The sequence below is a fragment of the Pelophylax lessonae genome (genome assembly GCF_965119305.1).
Source record: "Pelophylax lessonae genome assembly, chromosome: 11".
NCBI lineage: Eukaryota > Metazoa > Chordata > Amphibia > Anura > Ranidae > Pelophylax > Pelophylax lessonae.
In genome coordinates, this window is record NC_138778.1 from 58,257,230 (window position 1) to 58,279,170 (window position 21,941).

A 21,941-nucleotide genomic window follows, 5' to 3' on the forward strand; every position below is an offset into this window, starting at 1 on the left:
CCCTCAAAGAAGATCAGGTCCTCTAAACAGCAGCCTACAAAACCTTGCAGCCAAAGGAAGCATCCACAGATGCCAACACATCCACTTTAAAGAACTTTGTAAAAGACGACCAGGTGGCCCTCTTGCAAACCTCCGTCACTGACGCTTGATGACGGAAGGCCCAGGAGGCACTAAGCACCCTAGTAGAGTAGCCTTGACAGGGAAAGGAGGAACCTGGCCCCTGATGGAATAGGCCTGAACCACCATCTGTCTGATCCATCTGGAAATGGTCACAGAGGAAGCGGACAACCCTTTGCGAGGTCCATTCGTGAGCACAAATAAAGAGTCTTACATCCTTAAAAATTCCGTAGCTGCCAGGTACACCCTAATTGCCCGGACCACATCCAAGGCATGCAAGGCAATTTCCTTGGTTTTTTAGCCCTGGGACACAGGGAAGGCAACACAATGTCTTCATTTAAATGAAAGTCAGAGACCACCTTAGGAAGGAATGAGGACCAGGGGTGAAACACCACCTTATCATTGTGAATCACCAGATCAGGTGAACGACAGGATAAACGCCGCCTGTTCTGACACCCTGTGTGCAGAGGTAATATTCACCAAAAAAGGCCACATTCTAGGACAGCGTAAGCAGGGGAATCTCCTGAAAATTTTCAAAGGGAGGCTTCTGTAGAGCTGAAAGCACGAAATTAAGATCCCAAGGCAGCAACGGAACCTGCACTGGAGGAGCCAAATGTCAGGACACCCTGAAGAAAAGTATGCACCAGGGAGTGTGTGGCCAAAGCTCATTGGAATAAGACCACCAAGGCCGATACCTGACCCTTGATGGTACTCAAGGCCGATTTCTGTTCAACCCCCCATTGAAGTAGGGTCAAGACCTGAGCCACAGCTAAGGCATAGTCCTGATAGTTTTCACAATAGGACCATTTGTTTGCAACTCACGCCACCCATTGACATTCATTGAGAATCCATTCTAGCCACCTCAAATTTGAAGGGCAATTTCTATACTGCGACTGTGCCTTCATTTTTAATATTTCAGAGACATACTATGCATCAAAATTTAGGTCTGGGTCTTGTGATTCTCACGAAATAAAGCTCTTCACTGTAGGATTTATAATTTTTAAACTACAACCGTTTGAAGATGGCAACCGCCAGTGAAGTGAGCAAGTTGGAGCAATTTGTTTTTATCCACTCTCCTCTGCCCTTGCTGTAGAGTGCCCAGGTGTGTGAGCAGCCAGCAGAGTGACAAAAGCTAGAGTGTGAGCTGAAAAATCAGGACATGGTTTCTAAACTGCCACCACTCCCTCATTTTCATCATTTTCATCTCACACACACACCCCCCCCCCCACACACACACACACACACACACACACACACAACCCCCCCCCCCACCCCACACACACACACACACACACACACACACACACACACACACACACAACACCCCCCTCCACATCACAGCACACACACACACACACACACCCACACACAACACCACCCCCCCCCACACACATATAGTCCTGATTTTCTTAACTGCTGCCACTCCCACACACACACACCACACCACCAAACAAACACCCCCCCCCCCCCCACACCACAGCACACACACACACACTACATCCCCCCCACACACACACACACACACACACACAACACCCCCCCCCCCCCCACACACACACACACATAAACACACCCCACACACACAACACACCCCACACACAACATCCCACACACACACCACACCCACACACACTATATATTAAATTAGAAGTTTTCCTGACTAACACTATTTTTTTCGGTAGTTATTCATAGCGCCCAGTCTTTAAGGTGACCAAATGCAATGTGTCCTTTATATTCTGCACACAGCTCTTCACAATACTAAAGTGACTTTAAAGAGACTAACACCAAACAAAAATAACATTTAAAACGTATCCTGTAAAAGAACAGTATGCCTATTTAGTCATTTAGTCCTGCGGCTGATGAAATAAATCTTTGATGTCTTGCAGCCTTAGAAAGTTTTGTAGAATCTTCAGTATCTAACACTTCCAGAGGTGACAGATGGCTGCGCCCCCCTGCTGCATGTTGTGGTTTCAGCCACTACATCACCATTGTTTCTATAGAGAGCTGTAATGATGTAGAGTCCAGCGGATGGAACCACAGCAGACGGTGGGGGAAGAAGCCAGAAGTGATGGAAGCTGAAGATTCTAGCTCTGCAAGGGGAAAGATTTGATTTTTAAATGCAAGGACTGGCTCAATGTTCATACAAAGGGTGCTCTTTCACATTTTTTCTCAACAGAGTGGCTTTAAATGTTTTATAATTGTTAGTTTACTCATGCCATGTGAAATTTCTAAACGAATCTGGTTACAGAACTAAACTTCATATCCTGAAAATCTGGATTTAATTATGACCATGTTCAAAACTCAGCATACTTGTAGTGGTCCTCCGCTGCCATCCCTCTGAGCACTCATGTTCAAAAGAAGATCAAGAGCAGCCTGAGTTGCAAGTTCATCTGTTTCTCCATCTGAAAGAGAAATGTGTCCCTTTTTAGTATTTACTTTTGTTGCGTCCTGTCAAAATGTAACAACCTGCAATTTTGAATTTTAGAAAGCGAAAAAGTGGAGATATTGGCCATAGCAATTGGCTGTTAAGAGTCCTTAGGCCTAATGCACACTGGACGTTATATAGCCAGTAGTGTTGGCTGTAGAAAGCTGTAGCTGTTGAATGCTGTAGAATTCAGGGTTTTTTCAGTAGCGTTTTTCAGCAAAACTTTACTCCCATAAAAGCTTATGGCTCATTAAACATTCATAAATGCCGAATAGCCAAGTTTTTTGGAGTTTTTCCACTTTTACCAAAACGCCAGTAGAAAGCTGTAGCTGTAGAAGGAGTTTTCCGGCATTTTTGCAGCAGTGTTTTTTAGCGTTTTTCAGCCGTAGCATTTCTTCGCTTTTTTTTTTTTTAGCAAAACTACACTCCCACATAATCTTATGGCTCAAAAATGCTGATAAACGCCAAATAGCCTAGTTGTTCGGCGTTTTTTTGGCATTTTTACAGCTGAAAAACTCCACTCAAACTCCTAGTTCTGTTTTTCTTTTTTTCAGCCAGAAAACACCCCTGCCAAAAACTGCTGATAGCAGCCTGTGTGTGCATGGACACATATGATAACATGCTGGGGAGTTTATTGGCTGCAAAAAAAAAAAAAAACATTTGAAGCCTAAAACAGCAGTTGTAGAAACGTCCAGTGTACATGAAGCCTAAAACCCACTAGTTCTGGGGGTTTTTTTCCAGCAAGAAAACACCCCTGCCAAAAACTGCTGATAACAGTCTGTGTGTACATGGACACATAGGATAACATACTGGGGAGTTTACTGGCTGTAGAAAAAAAATGTCTGACGCCAAAAACAGTAGCTGTAAAAATGTCCAGTGTGCATTAAGCCTTAGGCCCCTTTCACACATACGGTCCGTTCAGTTCATCAGTTCAGTCACGTCAAAATGTATCAGTTTTTCATCCGTTTTTCATCCATTTTTCATCCGTTTTTCATCAGTTGTCATCCATTTTTCGTCAGTTGTTATCCGTTTTTCATCCGTTTTTCGTCAGTTATCTGTTTTTCATCCGTTGTCATCAGTTTTTCATCCGTTGTCATCCGTTTTTCGTCCGATCCGTTTTTTTGACGGATGAAAAATAGGGCATTCATACGTTAAAAAAAATGGACATTGATGGAAGCAGATGAAAACGGATGTTAACTGATGATCTTCCGTTGTCATCCGTTTTTACATAGAGATACATTGATGTCCGTTTTTCATCCGTCAACGGATGGATGAAAAACGGACAAACGGACAGCATGTGTGAAAGAGGCCTTAAGGGTTGTTTTACTAAAACTGGAGAGTGCAAAATCTGGTGCAGCTGTGCATGGTAGCCAATTAGCTTCTAACTTCAGCTTGTTCAATTCAGCTTTGACCTAAAACCTGGAAGCAGAGCTGCCCCCAGATTTTGCACTTTCCAATTTTAGTAAATCAACCCCATTGTCTCATCGACAGTATAATAGTAAGACATTGGCTATACATTACAGACATCTTTATTTAATGACCTTCTATTATTGTAATTTTTGTTTCATTTCCAGGATGGCAAAAGGACACAGCCTTCTATCAGTTAAGATGTCAAAAGGTTTATTATTTATGCTTTCTCTCTGGGCATGACTGTTCATATTATGTTACATTTTTACAGTTGTACAGACTGTGCAATAACTGTACTATACTAATGTTCAAAGGGGGAGATTTAATAAACTGGAGCACACAGAATCTAGTGCAGATGTGCATGGTAGCCAGCCTCTAACTTCGAAATGTTCAATTAAGCTTTGACAATAAAACCTGGAAGCTGATTGGTTTCTATGCAGAACTGCACCACCATTTGCACTCCTTTTTTTTATATGTATATTACATTTACTACCAGTAGATTTATATCTCCCAGGTATAGTAGGATAGAAGGTGGTAACATTGAGATGATCATCTCCAAAGAGTTAGTAATTAGAATGCACACATCCCATCCAAAGAGGTATCAGATAACATGACATGTCCATTTTTCAAATCTTAGAATATTCGGTAAGCCAATAATCATATGGTATCATTAACTGCAGACATCATCCGATGAACCATTTCCACCTTCAAGTAAGCTTATGGTCAGGCGTTCAAGCCCTTACATATTACTGACAACCAAAATTAGCTGGAAGATAAATAAAGCAAATGAGCTTTAAAACAAGCCCTTACTAACCTCTGCAGCTGCAGGCACTGTGGAGCTATTCGTCCCCAAAGTTCACATCAAGAGCAATTAAGTTGTTCAAGTCCTTCTTAGCAATTTAGCTCAAACTGCCTCCCCTTCAAGAAGTGACTTGGCGGCCTTCTTATCTCTAGTGAAAGCACAGGAGCTCTGGGAGTAGGGGTTGATGGAAAAGCTGAGCTTTTGAAAGAATTACTTCTATGCTTCTATTGTGAATTTGAGGATGAATTGCTTCATAGAGCTGGTATCGCCTGAATTCAGTAATGGCTTGTTTTTTCCAGGGCTTCAGGCGCCTCCTCTTCGTCGGGTGCCCACATGGAAAGCCGCTTTCCCTGGGGGAACCCGTGTGGGCTCGCTCCCGAGTCCCGCTGCTGTGCCCATCGACAGAGACAGCAGGACTCGCCCCTGCTCCCATGTCACTGGATTTGATTGATAGCAGCGGGAGCCAATGTCTCCTGCTGCTATCTGTCCAATGAGAGGAGAGACAGCAGCTGGAGCCGCTGTGCTCGTGCACATCGCTGGATCGGATCAGGCTCAGGTAAGAAAAAGGGGGATCTAGGGGGAGCTGCAGCACAGAAGATTTTTCACCTGCATTAAAAAGGCTATACAACAACTTTAAGAATTTGTAACTACCCAATTATATCAATAGCTTGACCACAGATTCCAAATTTTTTTTTTTTTCCCCAAAAACAAAACCTTATATATTGCAGTTTCCAGGGCATCCTCACAATCCAGCCACCCACCTGTCCCTAAAGACATATCCTAAGATTCATTAGAACCACAGCACCTTTCTCAGCTCCTTCCGAGGTCTCTGAACTATGCACATACAGAGATTTACTAAAGGCAAATAGATTGTGCATTTTGCAAAGTGCAGTTTCTTCAGTGCTTAGTAAATGGGCAGAAGCTCTTCTGACCTCCATCATCTAATCATGTGCATGCAAAAATGCTGTTTTTTTTTCCTTGCACGTGATTGGATACTCTTTAAAAGTGAAGCTTTACCTCATTTACTAAGCTCTGGAGCAACTGCACTTTTCAAAGTGCAAAGTCTATCTGTCTTATCAACCCCAAAGTGTCAAAAGCATTTCAGAAAACTCATAATTAAAAAAAAAAACAAACAGTAACCATCTCACCTTGCTCATATATGATAGTGGCACCTTCCAGTGTATTCTCTGCCTGCCCTTCCTCCTGAGATTGTGGGTGCAGCAGGTGATAAGTGAGCTCTTTGGGTTGACCCTATTATCAAAAAATATATAGCTTTTAAATTGCTTGATCAGGACTTATATCTCATAGTAACTTCTCAGTAACTGCTACTCAAAAGCATTATTAATTCACCTGGGTATACCAGCACATTTGGATTTAACTTATTTGTGAATCACGCATCAGTAAACCCATCTGTAGGAAAGGTAATTGAACATTCTGTATCACAGTGTACTTCCTTCTACTCACTTCTTCATGGGGCACTAAAGAGTTCTGGTCTTCAGGTTGGTCATACTGCTGCTGTTTCAACTGTTCAATTTGCTGGTGAGAAAAAAATGGTCGGCGGCGACAGGGTGTCTCCTCAGGGTGGCGCTGCAACCACTCCTGATACAGGAGAGTGTGGCGACACTGGACATGAAGACGCAGGTTCTTCTTGTGCTTGGTGGTGAAGTGGCAATATTCACAGGCAAAAGGTTTCCCACCTAAGAAGATGCAGATTCCATGAACATAGAAAGAAACATTTTAGTAAACATGCACCTTAATGATTAATAAATCAGGTTACAGTAAAGCGCAATGCCAACTAAAACTGAAAGGCTTACTTTTGCTTACTGTGGACAGCCAAAATATAATCGATGTGAATTATAACAAATCACTGGTATTTGCACCATAATGTCAAAAAAAGGTGTTAAAGTGAGAATGTACTTTGTCCATGCCTGGTAAAACAACAGGTTCACTTTAATGGTGGCTCCCCACTAGTTTTACATACATTCTCTTATTGCTCTGTTTAGTTGCTGTGAGTGAATAGAAGAGGCCCTCTGTAAGATTTATGTCATACATTAGAGAATAAAAATGCTTGTAGATTCTGTCCCTGCCCCAATCTGACAGCATTGGGTGCCTGAGCAGCCAATCACCAAGTACCAATAGGTACTAATAGGAGTAAGCCATATCCTCTCGGGTACATAAAAGTACTGAGTATTTGTCTTCACTTGCAGTGGCTAAACAGAGTGGCAGGGAGCAAATGGAAGGTGAGCTCTCTCTTTAGGAACAGAACCCTTAAAATATCATAAGTGATAATGATATATACTGCCAATACTGCTAATAAATGCAGAAATAAATTAGTAAAAAAAATTCAAATAAATAGCGCTCAATCAAACGCAATTCAGCACAATCATTAAAGTCCATGCTGTAAAATTGTGATGCGACACACCAGCTCCCTATTCCCACCTGAGACCTTGTAACAATAACGAGTCACGTGACACTGGGGAGAGAAATTGGCTAATTGGGTTCAATTTGGACAATTTCACTTAGGGATGTACTCACTTTTGTTGCCAGCGGTTTAGACATTAATGGCTGTGTGTTGGGTTATTTTGAGGGGACAGCAAATGTACACTGTTATACAAGCTGTACACTCACTACTTTACATTGTAGCAAAGTTTAATTTCTTCAGTGTTGTCACATGAAAAGATATAATAAAATATTTACGAAAATGTGAGGGGTGTACTCACTTTTGTGAGATACTGTAAATACACATGAATAATAGTGTGATCTCAGAGAACAAACAAATTTATAGGCTGCTCCGGTTGGACAGTCGATAAAGTTTTTGTTCTCGGACGTTGCACGTTTATCCTCCTGTTCCCCTGATGACGCGCTGTGATGCATAACTAGTTGGGTGGGGCAACGAACGTGTGATGTCTTTCATGCCCGTTGATGCTGGGTGTCGGCGAGGCTCCATATGGTTTGAATGCTTTTTGTTGTCCTGAATCATGTGAGTACCTTTTGGTGTTTTTAACAATAAACCTGTACTAGAAATATTCACGCTATGTGTGGCCTATGTTCCTTTTCCTCCATGGCGGCTGTCTGAGTTGGATCCAAAATTGTGGAGTTGGTATTGGAGAATATCATATATTGAAACCCGGGGGCCATACTAATCCCGTCTAGAGACACCAAGTGGGGTCCATTATTTCACATAAGTGTTTAAGCTCTGTAATTGAGCATCACAACTATCTGGTAAGAGGCTTGATTACGGTGGAGGGCACGTGCGTATGGTGGAATTCCTTAACAATTCACACGGTTTGCCACCTGGTGGGATATATTATTATTTTGAGAAAAATTAGATACACTTTCATCCCAATATATGCTTTCATTGCTATTGGCACATGAACTTATTTCCATATTGAACTTTATGGACAATTCAATTCACTGTTTGATTGTACATTTTCAGTATTTCAGTAATCAGAAGAGCACTATTATTTATGTATATAATCAGATTAAATACTGTACATATATGGGAGCGTTTTTTTCCTGGAAAGGGTGCGTTTTTCTCTCCTGATATATATACAGCTCTGCCACACAGCACAACCCTGTGTGAAGGCTTGTTCACTCCAGATGTAGCCCAGTGTGTTTTCTGCATCAAAAACTCATGGACAGTGTTTAACATGGATTCCAATGGCCCTAGTTCGCACCCGTGCAGTGCATTCCAGTGCAGTAAAAAAAAAAGCTGAACATGCTGCATTTTTCCTGTATAAAACACATCTCTGGAATGCGGCAAAATGCATAAAAAAACGCACGAAAAAGCACATGTCCTCAATTAAGGTGAAGAAAAAAATGCATTGGACTGCATCCAAAAACGCTTCAAAAATGCACTGCAACTCATTCAAAACACAGAAATTGTGGTGTGAAATAGCCCTAAAAGGGAAGTGACCTGATTTTTCTCTGTTGTAAGTTAGGAAGCACTTACAAGTCTTGTTCCACTCTAAAACAGGCCATACCCATGATGGAAGGAAAGAAAATTTTTTGATTCCACCATCAATACAGTCAGTGGGGGAATTATTGTGTTCTACCAGCAGAACACAATGCTTAGTGTTTTGCTGGCTATAGATGGTGGCTTTAAAGTTTGGGAAAAACCCGACCGGCTGGTTGTACACAAGTCAATTAATGGATCGACTACCGGCTGAAGTCTTACTGGATCATAAAAAAGGAAGCAGCACATTGATGAGCTCTTTATTCTCTCCTCCTATTAGCATGCTCATTGATAGCACATGAGCAGCACAACTGACTGGCTCCTTGTGCGGTCTCTCCCTCATCCAGTCTGAGCAGGGACTGGAAGAGGCTGATATCAGATTTAGTTAGTTACACTGCTTACAAAAAAAAATGTTGTATTAATGAATACAGCGCTATATTAGGCTTAGTCTTATATGTTACCTCAAGACCCAGCTTTTAACATAAGATTTTTTTAGCACAGGAAAAATGCTACTTTATATGAAACTAAAACGTTTGCACAAAAAGACATTGATATAAAATATTGCCTCGAGTCTGGCAAGCACTAGATCATCTATATGGATAGTCTTTAAATAAATGAAATGTTGAGCACTGCACCTGCATGCTTGGTGGCCTGGTGAGACAGCAGGAAGTCTTGACGAAATGTGTGATATTTGCACTGACTGCATTTGAATGGCTTGTCATTCATATGAGTGAGCTGGTGATTCAGAAGCTGTTTTCGGTCTTCGCACAGGTATTCACAGAACTCACATTTATACCTTAAAAGGAAAATCAATATCAGATTATTCTGTGACAGTAATGATCAACCTTCTAGATGATTTATAATCTCACCCATTCTTCCAAATGCTAACTTATTTTTGAAGGAATAAAAATAAATCGATTGATGCATGCCAGCTGTAATGCTCAAATACAGATACTGCCTGCAGTAGTATCTATTAAGTAAAACTCCAGACATATTTTCAAATAATTTTTGCTAGATTGTCTAAGGGTTACAACCTCTTTCCTAATGGTAAACACAGCGAACCATGCATGCGTAATAAGTGCTTAGACTGCCACTTGTCTCCATCAGAATCCTGTGTGACAGGGTGACATCACAGGAGCACATTGGGAGACAGAGACACAGCAATGTCATGCTATACTAGGAAGTGGCTGCAGGGCTGGATTAAGAGCATCATGGGCCTGGTGCTTAGGATTTTGGTGGTTCAGAGCTTCAGGTATGAATGGACACAGTCAGTGATCGATAAGGATCAGTACCTAGAGAGCAGGGGGAATCTGATGGACAGTCTGGGGTAAATGGTGCGGGGGGGGGGGGGAGGGGAAGCAATTATAAGCACTGATCTCCCTATATGGCTCACAAAGAAAGCAGCTGAAAGCCCCGGGAGGGAGAGGAGGAGAAGCAGCTTTCAGCTCCTTCATGGACAGTCAAAGAGGGAGATTGGTGCTTGTAAATACCCCCACCACCGCACTGATAAACCCCCAACTGTCATATTTCCCCTGCTGCAGGAGGTGCCTCTCATGTGGCCCCCTACTGGCTCTGAGCTGAATAGTCAGTCTGCCCCTACTGGGCCTATATCAGCTCCAATAGCCCCTACGTTATTCTGGCCCTGAGTGGCTGAACAAAGATCCTCATAGCAGGATCAACATGACTTTTAAAATTACATTATTATGTCAAAGATTGTATTGTTTGGGTTTACATATCCTTTAGGATATACCCTAATTTTTGCCTGTTGCCTAATTTAAGCTACAACACCCTGCTACTATAATGAATTATTGACATTTTTAGCGGAAACTGATGAGCAAGGGATACTGCTGCTAGCTAAGTTTTTGTCTAATAGATTTTTTTTACCCACAACCATCAATCAAATAACCCTTCAACTGCTTCTCTAATTGATTGGGTTTACATATATTTAAAAGGACAAGTGCCCAATGGCAACCAGTCTTCCTGAACTATCCCTGCTGTTTCCAGCTGGACAGCTAGGAAACAGCTCAGCTCACCCATAGGAATGAAGAGGGCTGTGTCTGGCATGCGCACTAAAAAGAAAAACCAGTGATGGCATTTTCGGGGGAAAGCCTGTGCAACGCTGAACAAGGACACATGGTAAAGATTGCTTGAACAGGTAAGAATTTAATAAGGAGCTCTGCACTAAGGTTTATTAAAGAACATGTTCTCTTTTTAAAGCCCGTCAGAGGTTCCTGCCTCTCCCTATCTTTTAAAACTCTGCAAAAAAAAAAAGTTTTAGATAGTATTACTCCTTAAAATACTTTTAGGCATTCATGTACCACACAAAGGTAAAATAATTGGACCCTAAAAAAGTATTCGGTCTTAGAAATCCAAGGAAAGCTATAATGGGCTTTTTTAACTGTCATTTATACAGTACATGAGATATTCCTAGAGCTCTAATATTTTATTGTAATAATACTATTGGATTTGTACAGGCAGTTCAAGCTATCGTACTTGAAAGGAATAGGGTTGGCACCTTTTCTTCAAGCCAAACCCTAACACCTTAAGTCTTACAGCATTTTTTTTTTTTTTTAAGCAGGAACACTGTGGACTCTGGTGTAAAGGAGGACTCTGTTGTAAGGACTCTGCTCACTAACTCCCCCACTTACATCAGAGCTAGCAGCAATCTCCCTTAAGTCAGGGTTCCTAAAGCCACCCTTTATACAAGAGTTTGCAGAGCACTTTTTACCTCCGAGTCCCTCTTGCCTTAGTGTACTCACTCGCTCAGAGGAAGGAGAAAGAAAGAAGGGAAGGGGGAGACCTCAGTCTCAAACAGTGGATGGTGACCTCACTCACCTGAGAATGGAAGCTCAGGCATCTGCACCTTTCATCCACAATGTATCTGCTGGTGGCTGGGTTTCAAAGTTACTGCCCATACGTTTTCTGAGCCGCAGCAGGCCAGCAGTGACAGAACTACCAGGGTCACAAAGGTCACACTTGCGACTGAGCCCTGGCGTTCCGCCACTGGCTGCAGGGCTCTGAGCTGAAAGCATCTTTCTCATACAGCCCAGAGCCTGCACTGTCAGTTCCCCCTTCCTCGCACAGATTGGAGAGGTAAGAGCCGAGCTGCTTCTTCTCCTCCTGTCCCTCTACTTTGTGCACCGTGGGAAGAGTGAAGCCCAGCAGTTAAATTATCAAATTCAGCTGCTTAGCTTTACACTTCCCACAATGCATGCACAGGAGGAGAGGGGTGGGAGGAGAAGGAGCAGATCGGCTCTCTACTCTCCCATCCGTGCGAGGGAGGAGGGAGGGGGAACTGTCAGTACAGGCTCTGGGCTCTATAAGAGAGACGCTCTCAGCTCAGAGTCCTGATAAGGAGGCAATGACAGGCAGCACTGATAGGCTGCACTGATGGGCACAGATAGGAGGTACTGATAGGCACTGATAGGCTGCACTGATGGGAACTGATGGAGCTGCACTGATTATCAGGTCACTGATGATCAGTGCCCCGATTATCAGTGTAAACCATGTACCGACCGTCTTACTGTTAACAGCTCTCCTTTCCTCACACAAACAAAGTGTGGGAGGAAAGGACTGCCAATAACCGGCAAGCTGATCACATGGTAAAGGGCCCCTGTGATTGGCCCTTTTCCGTGATCTGTGATCAACTCTGTTAGAAGGACACAGCAGTCACAGATCGCGCTGGATGCGTGCCCTAGGGGGAAATGGGAGGCAGGGTTCTGGGAGGATTTCAGTGGACGCCCTCCCAGAACTGGAAGCCCAGGGCTTGGATGGAAAGGGGGGTCAGGGGGGCCCTTAATGGTTTCTTGAACAGGGGCCCTGAAGGTTCTAGTTATGCCTCTGACGCCAGGAATGTGGGCGGGCAGACAGAGGGGTAGAGGCAAATTGAGCCCTTTCTCCTCTCCCGTACGTGTAGGGGGGAACTGTGCAGGCTTTGGGCAGTGTAAGAGAGACACTGGCCTTAGACAGCTGCAGCCAGCCCTCCGGACAGTTGGCAAACCTGGTGATTATGGTGTGCCTATGCACTTGGCGGTTGTGGTACTTGGTTACTTGTGGAGCCAGTCTGGTCTGAATAATGTGTCTGAGTTTCAGGTGGCTCGAAACTCGGACACATGATTCAAAACCTTAACTATCCCAGTGAATCCAGAACAGGAGGAAACCCTGGATAGGAACCCGCTGATAATAGGTAATACATTTGTACAATATATATTTTTATTTTATTGTAGCTCCTTGAACTTTGCCTTTGTTATCATAATATTATTGAATACAGAGAAGTGTGAGGGACTATGGGAACAGATCTTTGCCCATACGAATATAAATGTCAGTCTCTGGATTGTCATAATATCGGTCTACACTGGATGGACCAGCTCATTAGGAGAACATACCTGATACTGGTCGACATTAAAGTGTTAAGGACAACTGAATCCAAGGTCATCGAGACTGGAGAAAATTTCAACATAAATTTGAACACATACAGACTCGATGACAGAAAATCAATGCATTTAATCCAACAGAATATTTATCTGTTGATATATTTTATTGGGAAGCAGTTAATGATCAATTTGAAGGAAAAGAAAAACTGCAAATATCTAATATTGTATTAACTAAACTATAATAAAAAACCAAGTCAATAAAAATGACCTTGCAGGAGGACCTGCTGAAAGCACATACACAACAATAAAAATAAAGAAAGATAATGAGGCCTCCAGTAGAGGGAAAAAATTAGGGTTGTAAAATATAAGGCACCGCTGACAGGTAAATCATCTAAAATACATTACAGTAATAAAGCACAAAAAACAACAGGCTCACCTGCAAAAAACAAAACTCTGAGGAAAATGAGTTGGTAAAAAATTATTAATCAGTATGGGGGTACAGAGTAATCAGACTAACAAGTGGGTGGTAAGAAAACTGAAACTATCATGTATTCTAACAAAGAAGCAGTCACATGTGCTGTCAAAAAATAAAGCTTTTTTTTTATAGCGTAGGTTACCCTTAAAGAGACCGTGTCACCAGACCATTCACTTCAACAACAATCTTCCCAGTGTGTGTAGCACCTTCCTAGGTAGGTGCTAGAGAGAAAGTATAGTTTTGAGCTAAACCCAATCACTAACAGTTGGTGGCAGCGGTGGGATTCGAACCCACGCCCCCGAAGAGACTGGAGCCTCAATCCAGAGGGGCTGCAGGTAAATCTATATTGCTCTTTGCCTACCAGAAAGCAGGATCTGTTAGTGAGGTCTGCTCATCGTGCTCAGTATGCGATTCATTCAGTCTAGAGTGTTTCACGCTGGTCTAATAGGGAGGCAAATTGGACAGTGGGAGGAAACCTGACGAATGGGTGCATGGGCTTTTGATACAGTCCTGATGATTGGCAGAGGGCAGGATGCCCCGGTGCATGTTGGGATACATTATAAAAGCCAGGAGGACATGTGCTTGAGGGCTTTCGTTGGGGAGCGGAGTCTCGGAGGGAGGGGGTGGCTGCCTCCTCCTCTGTAGAGGTGCCATGCTGCCTCAGAGGGTCGTTCTGAGGGCCGGAGGAGTGATCGGGAGGAGCTGAACCCAGAGATCCAGGGAAGCTGACTGAGAGGGGAGACCCTGGAGGTCCCGTTTCTGCAGTATTGTGAGTACAGGAACTCGTGTCAAGGGGCCTAACCTGAGGGAGGCCACCCCTGCTCCTAGGACAGTCAGTGGACAGGTGTCAGCTGAAAGGGGATGCTAGTGAGACTGTCCTGAAGATAAGATATCAATCACCAAGTCCTCTTGTCAGAGTAGAGAGAGCAAGATACTTAACCCGATCTACACTTGTGCCAGTGTGAATTAACAGCCTGGCTGATCCTAAGTACTGAAGAAGTTCTGGAGGTAGAGGTCCTCATCTATGTGAATAGTTCCATTGGAGTATCCCACTATTCCTTTCTCCTATCCCAACTACAAAATAAAGAAACAAAACTAACACCCCTAGACTGTTTTTTACTGTGAAGAGCCCACTGGAGCAAAAAGTTTAATCAAAGTAGGACTGTGTGCTGGTAACCAGGGGAGCCTGTCAAGGCAATTTACAGCAGTCCCTACGGGGGCAGTGCTACATGTGCATTTAACATATTTTATGCATGTTCTTTACCTGTAAAAACCTCCCTTGTGAAGGCATCCAAGAGCTCTGAGACTGCTGCGCAGTGTCACATTGTTGGTTGTGATGTCAGCACCGCACTTCGATATGAAGAACTGATTTACCAACAGAGAGGCAACCCTTTTAAATTTGAAAAAGTGTGGGGAGGCTGGTTGGCCACACTGGGTCTGGCCCTTGTAGATCTAGTATTACACAGGATCTTGATGTAAGGCTTTGTGTTCTTAATATGGGCCATGAGAAAACCTCTGGACTAGCGGTGAGGATGGGGAAATGTTAAGCAAAATGTTATCTAGGCAATCTGTTGCTTCTTATATTGCAGAAGTGTAAAGTGATTCTTTGTATAATGGACAATGTTAGTGTAAGGCTCCGTTTCCACTGTTGCGACTTGCTGTGCGACTTGACACATGTCAAGTCGCACAGCAAGTCAAAAGTCATTCATTTCCATTTGGCCCGTTCTCACTGCGGCGACTTGAGTTGCGGTGACTTGAAAAGTAGTTTGTGCACTACTTTTGGGCCGACTTCAGTGCGACTTCCTTCTATAATGAGGGACAAGTCTCACTGAAAGCCGCGAACAAGTAACACTACAGAGTCGCGCTAGAAGTAGCACGACTCTGTAGCCACAGCAGTGGAAACGGAGCCTAAATGTGATAGCATTTATATGTTAAATTACTTTAAGTTCTTAAGTAACATTCTGTATGGACTCTCTGGAAGTTTGTTTTTCTTTGTTTGATTTGTTGAATTCTCAAACTTTTTTCCTCATAAAAAAAAAAAAGGAATGCTGCCTATGTTTTCAAATCCTTGAAACACAATAAAGTTGGTTGGAGTCAGTTTATGACCTTAAACTGGAGTGTGAATGTACATAGTCTGTACCAAATCTCTCTTTTGTGGCTCTCTACCCTAAAAGACATGTGAACCCACACACACTTAATTAATGACAAAGGATTCTCAAAGCACTCAGGGAGACAGCACAGCAGATATGTTCTTTAACCACTTGCTTACTAGGCACTTATACCCCCTTCCTGACCAGTGCAATTTTCAGCTTTTAGCACTGTCCCACTTTGAATGACAATTGCGCAGTCATGCAACACTGTACTCATATGAATTTTTTTATCATTTTTTTAAAGATAGATCGAGCTTTCTTTGGTGGTGTTTACTCAGCACTGGGGTTTTTTATTTTTTTGCTAAACAAACAAAAAAAGATGGAAAGTTTTGAAAAAAACAACTTTTTTAGTTTCTGTTACAAAATTTTGCAAATAACGGAATTTTTGTAAAATCTTACCTGTAAAATTCCTTTCTCTGAGTCCTCCGACAGTCGCCGCCTCCTCTAAGTCATCACTGTTGGGTATTGTCTTCCTATCCGTAGGAATAGCTAGGCATATAGACTTAGTCCAAAGACAAAAGGCATTAGCATATACACACCCACGGGGGCTGTCCCATCCGGTCAATACCCCCCCTGCATCACCACTCCCAACTCAATTTTGGTAGCATAGCAGTAGGTAATAAGAACCCCAAAAGAGGGGCGGGGGCGGCGACTGTCGGAGGACTCAGAGAAAGGAATTTTACAGGTAAGATTTTACAAAAATTCCGTTTTCTCTTACGTCCTCCGACAGTCGCCGCCTCCTCTAAGTCATCACTCTTGGGATGTCCCAAAGCAGTATAAACATGAGGGGTGGGAGACGCAACCGTAGAAAAGGCAACGCAGTACCCACATCAGAGAAAGGAATCTTACATGCACTGTAAGAGAACCAACTGGGCAACAGAAAAAAACAATGCTCAACAGGAGCAACAGCCCAGGAAAGCAAATGCCAACAGCCAGGGACCCAGAGAAAAAATTCAAGGGTCCATCATGGCACTGCCGCACTGAGAACTTTGCGGCCAAAAGAAGCATCAGCTGATGCCAGAACGTCTACTTTGTAGAACTTGGAAAAAGTGTGCACCAACGACCAAGTCGCCGCCTTGCACACCTGGGCTACCGAGGCCCGATGCCAATAGGCCCAAGATACACTCAAAGACCTGGTAGAGTGCGCCTTAACAGGGAAGGGCGGAACCCGTTCCTTCAAGGCGTAAGCCTGCTCAATGGTCTGTCTGATCCATTTGGCAATAGTTACTGCGGACGCAGCCATGCCCTTCTGAGGTCCCTCAGGAAGGACAAAGAGGGAATCCGTCTTCCGAAAGGATTTCGTAGACAACAGGTAAACCCTGATCGCCCTGACAACGTCCAAGGAGTGCAACGCAATCTCCTTCGGATGCTTAGGCTTCGTACAAAGTGAAGGCAGAACAATGTCCTCATTAAGGTGAAATTCAGAGATCACCTTGGGAAGGAAGGATGGGGGTGGTCGCAAAACCACCTTATCCTCGTGAATGATCAAGTAAGGGGAGCGGCAAGACAACGCCGCCAGCTCCGACACTCTGCGAGCCGAAGTGATCGCCACCAAAAAGGCAACCTTCTTAGACAGCAGAGGCAACGCTATCTCCCTGATGTTTTCAAAGGGAGCACGCTGTAACGCGGACAGAACCAAGTTCAAGACCCATGGAGGTAAAGGCTCCTTCCTGGGAGGAGCCAGACGTCGCACCCCTTGAATGAAGGTGCGCACCAAAGAACGAGAAGCCAAAGGGCGTTGGAAAAGAACAGCCAGTGCAGACACCTGGCCCTTTATTGTGGCCAGCGCCAGGCGCTGATCCACTCCAGACTGGAGAAAAGCCAAAATTCTCGACACCGAGTAAGAACGAGGGGAGAACCCCCTGGACTCACACCAGGCGAAATAGGCTTTCCAGGTACGGTAATAAATCTTACCAGAGGAGGATTTTCTAGCCTTGATCAGGGTAGGAATAACCTCTGGAGATAGACCCTTGTCCTTCAAGACCTGGGTCTCAACAGCCAGGCCGTTAAAGCCAGCGACTGTGAAGCAGGATCGAAGATCGGACCTTGAGACAGGAGATCTTCCCGCAGCGGCAGACGCCACAGAGGCGCCACTGCCAGGTGAACAACGTCGGCATACCAAGACCGGCGAGGCCAGTCCGGCGCCACCAGAATCACCATGTTTGGTTCCGAGACCAATCTGCGAAGGAACCGGGATAGTAACTGAATCGGAGGAAAGGCGTACATCAGACGATACTGATGTCAAGGGGCCACCAACGCATCCGAGGCATCCGCCAACGGATCGCGCGTTCTTGCCACGAACCTTCCCACCTTTCGATTTAGCCGGGATGCGAACAGATCCACGTCTGGGAATCCCCACTTCGCACACAGCATCTGAAAGACCTCCGGGTGTAGGGACCATTCCCCCTGGTCCAGGGTCTGGCGGCTCAGATAGTCTGCCTGCCAATTCTCCACACCCGGAATGTGAACTGCCGAAATCGCCGGGACAGGAGTCTCGGCCCAAGACAGAATGTCGGTCACCTCCCGGGCTGCTCGAGCACTCCTGGTGCCCCCCTGGTGGTTGATGTAAGCCACCGCGGTAGCATTGTCCGTCTGAACGCGAACAGGCAGGCCCTGCAGACGGTCCGACCACTGGAAGAGACAGAGTTTTATCGCTCGTAGTTCCAGCACATTTATCGGGAGGGAGGATTCCTCCTCCGACCAAGTGCCCTGGGCAGACAGGTTGCCCAGGACTCCACCCCAGCCCGACAGGCTGGCGTCCGTGGTAACCACTGTCCACACCAACGGGCGGAAGGACTTGCCTTCCGCCACTGACGGGGACTGGATCCACCACAGAAGAGCCAATCTGGTCCGGCGACTCAAGAAGACATCCAGATCCAAGGACTGAGGAAGTCTGTCCCACCTGGCCAGGATCTCCGTCTGGAGAGCCCGCGTGTGGAACTGGGCAAAGGGAATTGCCTCGAAGGCCGACACCATCAACCCCAGTGACGAGGACGGATTGTCCCTGAGGGACCGGATTTCATCCAGCAAAGTCCGGAGCTTGTCCTCCGGCAAGAATACCTTTGCCTGAGCAGAGTCCAGAACCATTCCCAGATAGGGAAGGCGAAGCGACGGAAACAACGCTGATTTTTGAACGTTGACGGTCCACCCGAACTCCTGTAGCGTCTGTACCGTGATGGACAGATCGCGCACAAGGTCCTGACTGGCACGCGATCTCAGAAGCAGATCGTCCAGGTACCCCAGGACCGCAATGCCCTGGGCCCGCAGCAGGCCCAGGACTGGTGCCAACACCTTGGTAAACACCCTGGGTGCCGAAGCGAGACCGAACGGTAACGCCACAAACTGGTAGTGGTCCCTCTGCGATAGCGAACCGAAGGTACCGCTGATGACCCTCGAAAATGGGGATGTGCAGGTACGCATCCTTCAGATCTATCGAAGCTAGGAATTCTCCTGGACTCAAGGAGGCCACTACCGAACGGAGAGACTCCATTCGAAACTTCCGAACACGCACGAAGCGGTTCAGCGCTTTCAGGTCCAGAATAGGACGCACTTTGCCCTTCTTCCTGGGCACAGTGAACAGATTCGAATAGAACCCCCGAAACCTGTCCCGATGAGGCACCGGGACAAATCACCCCCTGAGCAAGCAGGTCCTGCACCGCTTGATGCAGGTCCTGCAGACGCCCCGGAAGCAGATGGAGATTGGAAGGAAAGAATCTGTCCGCCGGCCTGGAAAGGAATTCGATCTTGTAACCTGATTGAACGATTTCCTGGACCCACCTGTCCGAGATCTGGAGCAGCCAAGGCTGGAGGAAACCGCGCAAACGTCCCCCCAGAGGGGCTATACACGTGTGCATAGTAAAAACATGGCGGACCGCGCAAATTTTCCCCCGCAGCGGTCGCTGCACAACACACAAGTCTGTACCCCCAAACATGCACCTAAGGTGACACAGGGACAGGGACCCCCGGCAAACATACAGATCTGCACAAAAGCGAACCCCGCAGGGATCGCACGGGGAGTCACACAGGCACAGACATGGGGACACACAGCAACACAGACTGCCACTCCCAAACGGAGGCCCCACACAGAAAAGTACTTACCTGTACCCGATGGCGTGGGGGAGCCTCCATGCACGGATAAACCTCTGTCCTCATCTGACAGGGAGTGCCGTGAGCCAGGGACATGATGCTGCAGCACCGCAGACAAGTCCTGTGAGGTAGCCACCTCACGGCTGCATCCCTGCAGCGAACAGGGATGGGTTCATTCTTAATGCCAGGGCGAACCATAGCTGAACGCTCGATGGCGGGCTGGGGGTCCATCTGACCCTCTGTGCCCTGGAGAACCTGGGCAGCCAGTCCGAATCCCAGCACCGCATGATCCATCTTCATCCGAAGAATAAACTAACACTAAAGCTGACAAAATAAACAGCTAGTAAAGTGAGAGAAAAAACTGACATTTTAAAAGAAAATCAAATAACAGATTAAGGAAGGCTGAGACTGAAGCCCCAGCACAAGGTAGCCTGACTATTCCTGACGCTAGGCAAGTTAAAACTGAGTTGGGAGTGGTGATGCAGGGGGGGTATTCACTGGATGGGACAGCCCCCGTGGGTGTGTATATGCTAATGCCTTTTGTCTTTGGACTAAGTCTATATGCCTAGCTATTCCTACGGATAGGAAGACAATACCCAACAGTGATGACTTAGAGGAGGCGGCGACTGTCGGAGGACGTAAGAGAAAAGTAATTTTTCACCTTCACTGATATGCACTCATGAGGCTGCACTGATGAGCACCGATAGGCAGCACTGATGAGGCGGCACTAATGGGCAGCGATTGACACTGATGGGGCTGCACTAATAATCAGGGCACTGGTGATCAGTGCCCTGAATTTCTGTGTGCATGCCCCGTTAGGGTTGCCAGTTACTGGCTCTCCTCTCCTCACGCTGTGACAGCGCGTAAGGAAACCACTGCTGATAACCGTCAAGTCTGTTTATATTGTGATTAGCTGTGATTGGACACAGCTGATCAGGTGGTAAAGGGCTGCTGTGATTGGCCCTTTACCACGATCTGTGATCGGCTGTGTCCTTAGGACACAGCCGATCACAGGGTGCGCTAGGGGCATGGTTCCGGGAACAAAAGAGCCACCTTATAGCCGTCTTTCGGCTATAGCTTTGTAGGGAAGTGGTTAAAACACAATGGGGGACATTTATGAAGCAAATTAGCCACACACAAAAATGCACATTAGGCTGCCTCTTATTTAGTAAAGTATGCAACGGTTTTTTTGTGCATTTGTGACCCCTGCTCCTGTAAATCCTGGGCAGCCAATTGCAACAGATTTGCAAAGTTCCGAGACACATTTATTACTAAAGATGAAACAGATTTTCACTCTAAACAGATAAAGAATGAAGAAGTGGTCAGGGTCAGGTTTTAGTCTGTCACAGTGCTACTTTAGAGCGCTGGATCCAGGAGAAGAAGGGGTCATTAGTGGCAATGGAGCAATGAGAGAGACTACGGTTGTCACATTCCTAGAGAGGGTTGCTATGACAAGGAAGTCTGCCATGAGTACAGGTATGCACATTGTATTTGCACATTATGGCAACAGCCCACCCACCACAAAACAGGTAAATTTTGTTTTAGCTTGTCTGTAAATGTAACTTGAGATACTTTTCTCTGTAAACAGCAGGAGCTAAAGAGAGATATGAAAACATGAAAAAGCCTAAGCTTTTACTAGCTGGACACGAGAGTGCAAAATATTAATATTCAGTATTTCATGTTTGCCAGAATAAAAAAAAAAAAAAACACGTATTATAAATGTTATTATTTAGTGCAGACTATATTAAATAAGGATGTAGAAAACCTCTATACATTCTTTTTAGAGAACATAAGCCAAAAAGTAAAGACTTCAGTTCAAAAAACCAAAGATGGTAATCTTCAGAGCAAATCAGGGGCTATTTAGTATCATATACTGTTTGTTCATGCAAAACAATAATAATCGAGTCGAGGTCTCAGTTACATACATTGCACATATACAATATGTGAAAAACAGACACGACTTTCAAGGCACCTTGGAAGGGGGGGGCTCACTCTAAACTAGAAGAGACCCAGAAACTGACATATTTAGCACTGGCTAAATAGTGGCCATATACGGTATAATCAACATTGAATTGTGATGGATTATCAGGAAATAAATCGTATTTGTGAAATGCATGCAATAAACACACTTTATCCAGTATGGGCATAATA

General features: G+C 45.0%; 1 protein-coding gene across 1 annotated transcript in view; it reads right to left on the reverse strand.

Annotated features, from left to right (window-relative positions):
* The window catches only part of ZNF335 (zinc finger protein 335), a 149,954-nt gene that overhangs the window by 18,057 nt on the left and 109,956 nt on the right, over positions 1-21,941 (reverse strand). Inside the window, exons 14-17 of the mRNA XM_082272992.1 lie at positions 9,342-9,502; positions 6,216-6,448; positions 5,900-6,002; positions 2,428-2,519 (exon numbers count right to left, since the gene is read on the reverse strand). Coding sequence (XP_082129118.1) covers positions 2,428-2,519; positions 5,900-6,002; positions 6,216-6,448; positions 9,342-9,502 — 589 coding nt within the window. The remainder of the gene's footprint in view (positions 1-2,427; positions 2,520-5,899; positions 6,003-6,215; positions 6,449-9,341; positions 9,503-21,941) is intronic.